The sequence below is a fragment of the Pelodiscus sinensis genome, chromosome 4 (genome assembly GCF_052426305.1).
Source record: "Pelodiscus sinensis isolate ZL-2025 chromosome 4, ASM5242630v1, whole genome shotgun sequence".
Taxonomy (NCBI): Eukaryota; Metazoa; Chordata; order Testudines; family Trionychidae; genus Pelodiscus; species Pelodiscus sinensis.
The window spans coordinates 131,308,572-131,320,980 of record NC_143055.1 but is presented as its reverse complement, the minus strand read 5'-3'; the positions used below and the strand labels follow the sequence as shown (position 1 = coordinate 131,320,980).

The 12,409-nt window shown below is 48.0% G+C and overlaps 1 protein-coding gene across 2 annotated transcripts in view; it reads right to left on the bottom strand.

Annotated features, from left to right (window-relative positions):
- Positions 1 to 1,180: 1,180 nt before the first annotated feature.
- Positions 1,181 to 12,409, bottom strand: part of PRAG1 (PEAK1 related, kinase-activating pseudokinase 1) — a 42,731-nt gene continuing 31,502 nt past the window's right edge. For both annotated transcript variants that reach the window (XM_075929344.2, XM_075929343.2), the window contains 2 exons: positions 9,132 to 9,793; positions 1,181 to 2,513 (listed from right to left, as the gene is read on the bottom strand). In XM_075929344.2, the coding sequence (XP_075785459.2) occupies positions 1,473 to 2,513; positions 9,132 to 9,793 (1,703 nt within the window). In that variant the 3' untranslated portion in view covers positions 1,181 to 1,472. The remainder of the gene's footprint in view (positions 2,514 to 9,131; positions 9,794 to 12,409) is intronic.

The following is a 12,409-nucleotide window of genomic DNA, read 5'->3' as shown; positions in this document are numbered from 1 at the left end:
TGATCAACTAGAGCAGAGTCAGCAGCAGGTGCATTCGGACCTCTAGTCCAGGCTGGACACTTCTGGGACATTTCACTTGGGCCCACTCAAACCACTTTTAAGCTCAGTCCAGTGAAAACAGAGTCACAAGAAAGTAACAGGACTTTCCCAAGCCACAGGAAGTCATATTTAAAGGGCTATTGGTGCTAAGGCCATGTCTTCACTAAACGGAAGATCAACGCTGCTGCAATCGATCTTCCGGAGCTTGATTTATCGGGTCTAGTTAAGACTCGCTAAATTGAACTCAGAGGGCGCTCTGGTCAGCGTCTGGTTCTCCTGAGAGGAGTAAGGGAAGCCAATGGAAGAGTTTGCTCCTGTCGGCTTCTGAAACTTGAAACAAGGTACGTCGATTTTGCATATCTTGATTCGACCTCCCCTTTTAGTGTAGACATGGCTAAGTAAGAGCCCCCTTGCAGCCTGGGAGTTAATTCGCAGCGTGGCTGGTTGCAGGATGTCCTTTACTCTCTCAAAGAGGGTTAAAAAGTTGCACGCTGCCTTCGCTTGGTTTGGCATCAGATGGAGCTGAGCTGGCCTGAGAATTTGGTAACCCTTCAGAATGTGCAGTCAGGTCCCCGGGGGTGGCTGCACCAGACTTTTTTAAACAGCAGTAGACCTCAGTGCCTAGCTCCCACCTGGGCTCCCTCATCACTGGCCACCGGAACTGGTGGTCACAACGCCAGGAAATTGTGGGCTCGCCCCTCCTTCCCTGGGGTAGGCAAAGGTTAGCTTATGTATGAAAACCTGTGACTGCTGTAAGCTGGTTACAGAAATGGGGATTGAACGTGTGCCAAAAAGAACTGTTCCTACAGGTACTCACGTCTGGACCGTTACGTCTGCTGCTCCGGAAACAATGCCTTTAAAATCTGCAGTGTCTCTAGTCCCAGCCCCTGCTGGGGAAGAGGGGTGTCCTACCTGCTCCCAATAGCATTGGCAAAGCCTGAAAACAGCATGTCTGGCTCATTTCTGCTGGCATTTTGCATTGCTGCGATTTTTGTCGCATGGGCCTGAGAACCACGTTGCAAATCTCGAGATCATCTAAGAAGCAAATTGCCTTAGATGTTCCATCTGTTATGGGGGGAAAAATCTGGTGCCAACATGGCTCCGTGTCTGCCACGAAATTCAACACAAACTCATTCCGCTCTGTAAGAAACATACGCGTGCACAAGTTTTTATTTGCCCACAGAGTTACCATACCAAAAATAGCAGGCACCCGCTTTTGTTTGTTTGCAGTGTACAGCATTCAAGGCAATGTAATCCACCTGAAATTTACAGATTTTTTTTGGTGGGGAGAGAAAGATCACCTGCTGGGTTCTTAGTCAGTCACATGCTATAAGCACGAAAGTGATTTGTACCATTGTTCATGAGTGAATGTCAACCGTGGAAATCTCTCACGTTCCTTATTGCTGCTGCTTCGGATGGCGATGCTTTTGAGATCAGAGAAGCTGAAGGAGCTTCAGTGTATTGAGGAGGGAAGCAGGGTCCGCAGAAGCTAAATACTGACAGCAAAGCCAATCCTCCAATTCAACGCTCCGCTCCGTGTCCACCGCCCTCTCTGCAAACTTCATCATCAGCAGGGCCCGTTTCATGTCGATCCAGTTCTGGAGAGCACTACAGAGCACTTCTTCATGGTTCCGAGGCTGGTCCGTTAAATCTTTCCGGGGACCCCAGAGCAGACACTGCAGCATCCGCTTGGCCTCCGTGATGCAGACGCGTTTGATCGGATCGGCTTCCAACAACAAGTGTGCGAGCTGCTGGAGCCCGCGGGAGTAAATGGAGAGGGAGGGGAGTGGGGGGAGGTCGTCTCGGCTGTAGTCCTGTTCCCTGAGATGGGGCCTCACCTCGAACGGGTTGGGCCGGTGGAGAAGTTCGTAGATGAGGATGCCCGTTTGAAATTCATCAAACTTTTTGTACTGAGAGGCAGAGACGATCTCCGGGGCCAGCCGGGCCTGGTTCTTTTTCAGTTTGGAGTCCCCGGTGCCCGGCTTTTGCTTGGCTTTCAAAAAGTTGCTCACAATGAGCCTGGGCAAGTGCTTTTCCTCTTTGGCTTTCCCGCCGCCGGCGAGAGGTTTGCAGTGAACGAGCAGCAAGTTCTCCAGACACAGGTCCCGGTGGATGATGCTGTGGTCTTTCAGATGCTCCAGGCCGTGGCAGAGCTGGAGGAGCAGGAAGGTCACCCGCCGCTCGTACAGCTCGGGCTTGCTCTGATGGTACGCGGCAGTCTCCCTCACGAAGTCGGCCGCGGTCTGCTGCGGCACTTCCCGCGTGATGACGACAACGCAATCCTGTTCGCTGGAGGAGCGGGAGAGGCCGGGGCCGTCCGAGGGAGGAGTGCTGTTGGCTACGTCAGCCGACAGCAACATGCTGGAGGGCACCGACGCCACGAAGTGCCCACAGTCCTGCTGGATGTTGAAGTGAACCGGCACAGAGGGGCTGTGGTAGGAAGCAGACACTTTGGATTCTGGAGTTTTGCAAATCTGTCAAGAGACAAGAGATCACAAGGTGGGTTAGGGGGGTCCCTCACTCAGACTCTGACTGCTTGGCAAAATGTGCTCAGGGGTGCCTCTGGCTTAGCAGGGCATTGATCTTCAGGGCCTAACAAGAACGGCCATACGGGGCAGGCCAGAATCCCAACTTCCAATCATGACCAATGCCAGATGCCCCAGAAGAGATGAACAAAACAGGGCAATCATCACATGGCCCATCCCTGTTCCCATTGCCCAGCACTGGGCTGGCGGAGGTATACAGATACTCAGAGGGGTTGCAACCCCGATCTACTTAGCTATCAGCCTATCCTCCATGAATGTATCTAATTCTTTTTTGAATATACAGGTTGAACCTCTCTAGTCCAGCACCCTTGGGACCTCACCTGTGCTGAACCAGAGAATTTGCCAGACCATGGAAAGTCAATATTGTCTAGCAGCGTTACTAGCACTTCCACTGCTTGCTGGGCTCTTAGAAGACATTTAGGGGTAAATTAGAACTAACGAACAGCACAGAACACTGAGCGCCAGGACTAGTGGCTGTCATCAAACTTTCTGGGATACCAGGAAACTTGGCCACACCCATGATAAATGGATATCCAGCTCACTAAAATCATGCCGGACCACGGATGTTGCCAGACCCGAGTGCCGGACTAGAGAAGTTTAGTCTGTTTTGGCCTTTACAACATCCCCAGGCAAGGCGTTTCACAGATTCATTCTCCGTTGTGTGACGCAGTACTTCCTTTTGTTTGATTTAAGCCTGCTGCCTGTTAATTTCATCAGGAGACCCTCCCCCCCCCCCGTTTCTTGTGTTATTTACCCTTCACGTAACATTTCCTTATTCACATTCTCCACACCAGTCATGATTACACAGACCTCTCTCATATCCTCACTTAATAGTCTCTTTTCCCAGTTTAACAGTTTCAGTCTTCTTAATCTCTTTATACAGAAGCTGTCCCATGCCGCTAACTATTTGTGTTGCTCTTTGCCTCACTTTTTTCATGTACAAGGGGTCTTTTTTGAGATAGGGTGACCAGAACTACATTTAGTACTCAAGGGGTCAGCGTACTATGGATTTATAGAGCAGCATTATATTTATTTTCTTATTATCTATCCCTTTCCTAATGGCTCTTAACACCGTTACCTTTTTTGACTGCCACTACAGATTAGACGAATGTTTTCTGAAAGCCATCAGCGATAACTCCAAGATCTCTCGAGTGGTACCGTCTCATTTAGGACAGGGAAGTCCTGGGGCTATATGTACAACATGAACACTGGCAACAGCCCGTTGTTACTGCTCAGGGTGTGTTTTCAGCTCAGAGGATTCGCCCATCTATCCCTGCCCCTCCTCCTTCTGGCCAGCAGCTGGATCTACCTCCAGTTGGCTCTGCTGGTCAGAGGGGCAGAAACAGGAGCTGGGAAATGCTCCCTGATATTCCACAGCTGACGGAATACGACGGTTTCCCCGGGAAATCACAAGGAAAATGACACACAAAATACCCAGCTTAAAATACAAGTCTACAAACTATTTGTTCTATTGTCCACTAGACCGACCATGAACACCTAGTGCTCTACAGATGTCAACTAATGCTCACAATGCTCCAGGAGGTATGGAAATAAATGGCATAATCCCCATTTTACAGATGAAGAAATAAAGGCTAAAAGGACGATGGACATGACCAGAGCCGACTTATCCATTAAGCACAGTAGAGCCCACAATACTACTAGGGGCCCACAAAAATGTTTTAATTTCCTTTAAAATCAGAAGAAAAAAAAAAGAACTTTTAGGGTCTAAGAAAATGTTTAAATTTTTTTCTCACATCAGAAAAAAATGAAACTTTTAGGGCCCACGAAAATCTATTAAATTTTTGCCTAAAACAGACAAAAAAATAAAATGTTGAAGTATTTAAAGTTATATCAAAAATCATTTTTAATATTTTTTTTTATGGAGGAGAGGGCCCACGAAAGCAAATGTGCCTAGGGCCCACAAAAGTGATAATGCGGCCCTGGATACGACCACACTTCTCAGGCATGGTTACCACACCGTTCTGTCCTGCAACAGAGACAGGGCTTTGACTACGTTGAACCTAGGTCCTCAGACATAACTGATTTTGTAGTGAAGACAGGACCAGAGCGTCCTGTCTAAAGACCACAGAGGAATACGAGGCCAGAGAACATCTGGTCCTCAGTGAGCAAACTGGGATTATACCATCCAAGGCTACATTTAGAACACAGCTCTCTCCCAGAAACTCAAACTATTTTCACTGTTCCTTCTCCCTCCACTTTGGTTCAGGTCCGCCTGGCACATACTAGCAAAGCCCTGAAACTGGGGCCAGAAAAAGCCAGCAAAAGTCTCAAGTATTGGCCTGATGGAAAATCTAAAGCAGCTATTAGTACAAAAGGCAGCTCACGTGAATGGCCCTGCCTCACAATAGCCATGACAAAAAGAAAAATGAGTACTATACCGAGACAAGAAACATCAATGGAGGACTAGAAAGGATTGGCCAAGGGGCAAACAAAAGAACCCACATAAAATGAAAAGGGAGGGCATTATGTAGCTTCCCGTCCCACCATCCAAGTCAAAGTTCACCTAAATCTACACTCAACTTTTCCTTGTGTTTTAAACTTTTCCCATTGTGACAGCATGAATAACTGCAGAAAAATGGATTTATCGTAGCAACATCCATTAGCTCTGCAACAATGACAGGCCTCTTAGCATGTCCATTGCAAGCCTTTTTAATGCAGAGATTTATTTGTACCTCAGCCACATGAATTTGCTCTGGGTTAGAACTCAGCACAGGAGGTTTCAAACCCCGGAGCAAATTTCTCCCTCTCCTAAAGTGCACACAAGCCCGGGACACGATATCCGTTGGGTCATCTAAGCGAAAGTGAGTGCAAAAATAAATCGGCAGGACTTCCAGGGCAGACACATTTGTGTGCTCCCGGGGAAACGTTTTAAAAACTAAAATTCTGCTGGGCATTCATTCTAGTGGCTACATACTGCGGGGAGAGCTATTAACATACATTTATTTCTTTTTCTTAGTAAAAAGGGTCTGCTGCTCGTGCAGATGTATGCTGTTAAAGGATGGTTTCAAGGAAACTGGCCCAGGGATAGATTACAGATTAAACACTCCAGCCCCTACAGAACCTTAGCAAAGAGCTATGAAGGAGGGAAAGGGCTTTCAGTTTTATCGCCCATCAGTTTGCTAGTGTAGGTGTAAGTATGCCTTTTGCTAGTCCCATGTTATGTACTGGTTGTTATTTATTATAAGCAGCATACAAATTATATGGGCCTTTTTTAGTGCAAGTGCCTGCATGCATGCTCAGTAATTAAACGACAACTTCTTTGATGTAGCCAGTTGCAATCCATGGGGAACATTCTGCATGGAAACACAAAGTCAGGATCCAATCCTGTACCCCTACTCCTGCTAGAGGGGTACACAGCCCTGCTCACCTCAGGAAGCGAACGGAGGCAGCAAAATCAAGCCTCAGTGTGGCGTCTGTCCGGTTTCTCCGGCGCCAGGACAGAACGGTAGGCCAGGTCCGTTTGAAACACAGTGAGCATGGCAAGGAGAGATGGGGCTCAGATCCGGTCTCTGGCTTAGCACCGTGGGCTTGACTGAAGGAATAAGCCAAGGCCGGGAGCATATTTTGGCTTGATTTCCCTGCAGTCGGTCTGACCCCAGAGGAGCATGTTCACATGTGTGTGCTTGCTATAGCCAATGCCAATAGCTCAGCACAAAGTGTTGGCTCCAACGCCTCAGCAGACACTTGGCTCAGCTAAACCTGTCAAGTTGTCTTGTTTCTCTGGGTCTAATTTTAACGGCAGGCCTGTAATCTCTTTCCCGTTTGAAACCCTGGGCAATGGTACAATAGGCAGGGAAAGAAATCCAGCAGCTGCTAAGCCTCCCAATTACAGTCCCTCCATCAGTCTAACAACGACAATGAAAGGACTCTGGAAAACGGCAGAAATCCACTTGGCACTAGTGGCCAGCAAAGCTACCTCAGCGTGTTCTAGCTCCATTACTACCATCTGCCAGGATTCCAGAATAAACACAGGTTCCCTATGGCGGTGTTTCTCAACCAGTGGTACCAGTACCCTTAGGGGTACTCGAGAGACGTCTGGGGGTACGTCAACACAACGGAAATCTGGAGAAAACTGAATTTTTGTTTTAAGTTTTACAGTGTTTTATTTTTGTCCTTTTTACACCCAAAATTTCACCACCCGCCCAGATACAATTAAGTTGTTTAAATAAATGTGTTGCAATGGTAGAAAAAAAAATGTGTGTGTCTGAAAACTGTAGGTACTGGGGGTACTTTTTTTTTTTTTTAAAGGGGGTACTTTATAAAAAAAGGTTGAGAAATACTGCCCTATGCGGGACATAAGTAAAGTCCTATTATGTAAAAAACAAGGGTTCTGTCCTTTACAACACTCCATTCCCTCAGGGGACTTCAGAATCAGGTCAGATTGGTACAGACAACAGAAAGGCCTAAATTCTTCTGAGTAAGTCAGGCCAGGGGGAGTCCGCTGTGTGCGGCGCCATGAGACGGGTCATTCCAATTCAGTGCACTGACTTTCCTTTGGGGGAAAGGTACAGCCAACTCGGACTTGTGCACGGCTCTGTGAAACCTGCACGTCTCCACAGCTGGCACTGATCGAGGCGTCAGTCTGTCACTGTATTCTGCCTACTTAAAACCCTCCTGTTAAATTCGATGACGGATGTCCGGTTTGTTTGGAATGTGAACTGCAAACCTACTTTGGCCACTTTTCAACTAAGACATGCTTGGAGCTATTTCCAGTCTGACCTATCTGTAGCTTTTTTTTGGCTTGGGCTGACCTCTGGACTTGCGCTCTCTGTCTGCAGGCTAGCAGGACTGTACAGCAGGGGGCCTAATACCAAGATTATGCAAGGGGAAAAGTCAGCCCACCCAACGCCGGAGCACTTTGGGATTAGGGGCCACACCACTCTGGGCCTGTGCAGGGTTCAGAAAGCCACACTTTCTAGTCTAAAAGCCAGCTCTCAAACAGGGACACTAGACTTGAGTGAAAAGCGATTGGCCACTTGCTAAGTGTGTTAACTTTCTAAGATACCTCTACCAATTCCTGGGGTTCATAAACAATGTTCCCTCTAATTTTTTCCATCCAAGCGTGGAATTAATATTCTTATGTGCACCAAGCCATGTCGGACGTGCACCACCAGTAGAAACACATGCTGCCGTCTGTGGGCGCTCTGTTAATCAGTTGGGCAGCATTTGAATCTGTCCTGGATGGCTGCCCAAGCACTCAGCTTACAGGGAACACTGTATCATAAGGTCGAAAGACAGACTGCTGAGGTAACATGGGCACTCAAAGGTGTCTCGGCCAGATGCTTTCAACTAGAGAGGAAACAGCCTGTCTTTCATGCTACTTTTAATCAGCTTGTGTATGTTCGAGGCAGACAGGTCCAGTACGGAGTGAAAAGCGACCCTCCTCATTATGCAATCAAGAAAAAACAGGCTGTGACGAAGACCAAGCACTGCCGCTATTTCGTTGTAAGCCCCTATCAACCAACGTGTGACTGGCCTTCGTGGCAACCACATGACGAATGATTTCTCCGATTTAAACTTAGCAAGGGAGACAACAACAGTGTTGACGATTTATGAGGGGGCTGCTTCAATGCGACACCCATTTACGTACCCGCACCCTGGCTAACTTGGATCCAGACAAAACCAAGAATTCATAAAACATGACACCTTACCCTGAAACAGCAGTTTACCAAGGTTTAACCACACACTCTAATGCCCAGTCTTAGCACACATGCAGAAGCAGGCTTATTCCAAACAGACAACATGCTTTAGAGCAGTGTTTCTTAAACTTTTTAGACTAGGGAACACCAAGCAATATTTTTTTTTTTATGTGGAACACTTAGGGTTGCCAGATGGCTGTAAAAATTTGTCGAGTAAAAAGAAAGGAAAAAAAAAACCTGCCAGGGAAAATATTTGTCGAGCAAAATAGTAATAAAAAAATACACCGGGGATGCCACGTATCCCGAGTGAGCTTCCGTCAAGCACCGGGAAAAGCAGACAAAAACCATTGTGTCTCACACACAAAAAGTAGTAATAGAAACAAAGAAGAGGTCATGGCACACCTGCGAGTTGTTCAGGGAACACCAGTGTTCCATGGAACACGGTTTAAGAAACACTGCTTTAGAGGATGACATGAAGAGAATTTAGGGCCTCCCGCATTCCAATCTAGCTCTGCTACTTCCTCTGTGGTCGTGGACTGCCTCAGTTTCCCCACATATAAAATATCACCTCTCTCACAGAGGTGCTATTGTAAAGACGACGTAGGTGCCAAGTATTATTAATGAACACCTATGAGGCTGATGCCATAGCTGTGCAGCAATGAATAAAGCAACGAACCCTGCATATTTGAAGGATTACTATCGGGAGGGTAAAGCTATTGGCTTTATAGAATTGTGCTTCGCATGCTAACCAGGCCTGGAATGATCTCCCAGAAGTGGACTTCGGTGGAGCTGGGCCAGTTTATGTAGCCCACGTGCCCAGAGGGTATGTTCCTGCTTGACTGCAGAGACAAGAGCCGAACAGCCAACGCAAACAAAACAACCGTACCTTCACGGCATAGGTGCTGGCAGGGTCCTTGGCGCAGGTGGCGCAGTAATAGACAGCATCGCCCGAGACACAGCAGGGTTTGTTGCACGTCAGCTTAAAGAGCGACCAGTTCTTCTCGTGGAAACGCAGCTCGGTTTTCTGACCCCGCATAAAACAGTCTTCGCATTTGGCCACGAGGCGGCGCAGGGATTCGGCATAGAGCCCCCCTAATTTGGCGTACACCCCCTCCTTGCTGTCGATATTGTGCAGCAGAGTGTGGAGCTGCAGGCTGGAGACGGAAGGGACCGGGCCAGACGCAAGGAGCGGAGAGGATGGAAACGCCTGCCCGGCTCGGTTCGGGAGGCGGGCGCGGCCACTCTGGTTGGACGCTGGACCCCACGGGCCGTTCCCTTTGCAGGCCTTTTCCAGCGATTCGGAGGAGGCGGCGGGGTGGCTGCCGCCCACGTGAGAGGAGCAGCTGAACGGGGAGTCTCTGCGGACGCAGACGTTGCTTTCGGAGTGACTGAGGTTCAGTCTGGGGCTGGAGGGATTCGCTGTTCTGCCCGGAGAGGCTTGGCCCCAGAAAAAGCCATCGGGCGACGAGAGTGCCCGGCTTACCGTTTTCTTCTGTGGCAGAGGGGGCGGCTGCTCAGGCGCATCCAGAGACCTGTCCTGGGTGGAGCCTGCAGGGAGAGGAACAGAAAAAAGGCTGGCTGGTCAGTGCAAAGGGCTCTGTTCAGGTGACTGTCCGGACGACACGACAGTCAACGGCTTTAGCAACTGGGGCTCCCCGCTGTCCCGTATTAGCATGGAAAACACCAGGGGAGATCTTCAAGGGCACAAGTCACAGTGAGGGGCCTGATTTCCATCCCCGATCCAGCAATGGGAGCTCAGGGGTCTTATTAAATAATTCACCACAGATGCAGAGCAATGACCCCAAAGCGGTAGGCATCATCGCACATGCTCCACCAGTCCCTACGGGTTGCCTCGGGTCCCTCTTTTGGAACTCAGTCGGTGAGAGCGCCTTTATTTGCAGCAGGAGAGGAGTCACTCTCGGGGAGAGATGCTCGGATGCTGCAACAAGAGAACTGGGCCACAAGGCCAGACAAGTTGCAGTGAAAAAACCATCAAAGCCATGCAGCGATTGCAGGCAGGGAAGCCTAGGTAGTTTGAGTGGAAGCTCTCCTTTTCGGAAGCAGGACTAGCTAGGACGTAGCTATATGTGAATGTGATGGACATATTCTATTAGAGCACCTGCCATGCAAAGGTTCCCCCTGGCTCCACGGTGCTGCCTCCCCCCCCCCCCGCTGCTGCTTCTCTCTCAGGGGCAGCAGGGCATGGCAGCAGGCAGCCGATCTGCGAGGGGAGCTATTTTTTAAACTGGCTCCCCTCACGGACCAGCTCCTGCCTGGCACCTCATGCTGCTGCCTCGGATACAGAGGCAGCAACACAGGGTGGCAAGGGGCTTCTTGGGAGTGGGGACGGAGCATACTGGCCAGGCCCGGCCGAAGGGTTTGCGGGGCCCAAGGCAGGTCACTGGGGGGTGGGGCTCCGGACCTGGCCGGTGGATGTTGAATACTCAGCAACGCGGGCCCCCAAAAGCGCAGGGCCCAAGTAATTTGCCTTGCTCGCCTCGCCCTAGGGCCAGGCCTGTGACTGGCTGCTGGCCTTGGCCCCGGGGACTATAGAATAGTTGACTAACCGCTAAGAATTCATGAAGTTAGTCAACTACTCGATTAACTGACCCCTTGATCCAGCACATGACACTGCAAGGGAGAGTACTGTAGCAGATTCATTTAGCATGTGTTTTGCTCTCCAGTGTGCGGTACGGCTCCACAGATAGACTTCTACAACGTTAGATGTGTTTTACAATGTAATTGCAAACACGCCAGCAACATACTATTTATATAGAAACTGGTCTGCAGTTTATCGTGAGTTATCGTGCAGATACTTTTTTAATCACGATTAAAAAAATTAATCACCCTGGGAAACAATAGACTATCAATTCAAATGTATTACATAGTTTTGGATGTTTTTCTACACATTTTCAATATTGATTTAATTACAACACAGAACGCGAAGTGTACAGCACTCACTGCATACTGTGATTTTTTTTATTACAGATATATGCACTGTAAACATGATAAATAGCATTTCTCAGTTCGCCTCATACAAAACAGTTGGGTAATTTCTTTGTTGTGAAAGTCCAAATTACAAATGTAATTTTGTTTGTTATATAATTGCGCTCAAAAACAAAACAATGTGAAACTTTAGTGCCTACAAGTCCATTCAGTCCTACTTTGTGTTCTGCCCTTCGCAAAGACACACAAATCTTTGAGGGGAAGCCATGTTTCTTGTATCTGCAAAAAAACAACGAGGAGTCCTGTGGCACTTTAAAGGCTAACAGATTTGTTTGGGCATAAACTTTTGTGGATAAACACACTCCATCAGGCACATGAGAGTAGAAATTGCGGAGGCAGGGATATATGTGTGCTACTGTATCAAAAGAAGGAAGTTATTTATCAAGTATAGGACTAGTGTTCAGGAGATCAATTCAATCAGGGTGGAAGTGGCTCACTCCCAGCAGCTGATGGGGAGGTGTGAATACCAAGAGGGGGAAGTCAAACAACTTTCTTTAAACTGACGGGAGATACTGCAACCCGCCTCTTATTTACAATGTCACCGGAAAGTGAGAACAGGTGTTTACGTGGCAGTTTTGTAGCTGGCATTGCAAGGTATTTTACTGCCAAATATGCTAAACATTTGTAAATCTTTCATGCCTCTGCCACCATTCCAAAGGACATGCTTCCATGCTAATGATGCTGATTAAAAAAAAGTGTAAATTAAATCTGTGACTCAGCTCCTCGGGGGGAAGGTATCGTACATCTCCTGTTCCGTTTTACCCGCACTCTGCCATATATTTCATGTGACAGAAGTAGCAGATGATGATCTAGCAAGTTAGTTTAAATATCACTTTCGCTGCATTTTTTTGACACAAGCCAAAGACGACAGTGTGAAATCTCTAAAACCAGTTACCGCACTCAACCCAAGTTTAAGAATCTGAAGTGCCATCCAAAATTGGAGCGGGAGGAGGCGTAGAGCATACTTTTCGAAGTCTTAAAAGAGCAACATCCTGATGTGGAAGTTACTGAACATGAATTAAAAAAACCCAACAAAATCACCATCCTGCTGATTAGAGATGTTAAAAAGCAGTTAATTAGGTAACTGTAACTTTTAAAAATCTTTGCAGTTACAAGCAGCAGGCTCTGCAATAGAAAGCTTATACGGAGGAGCCCACA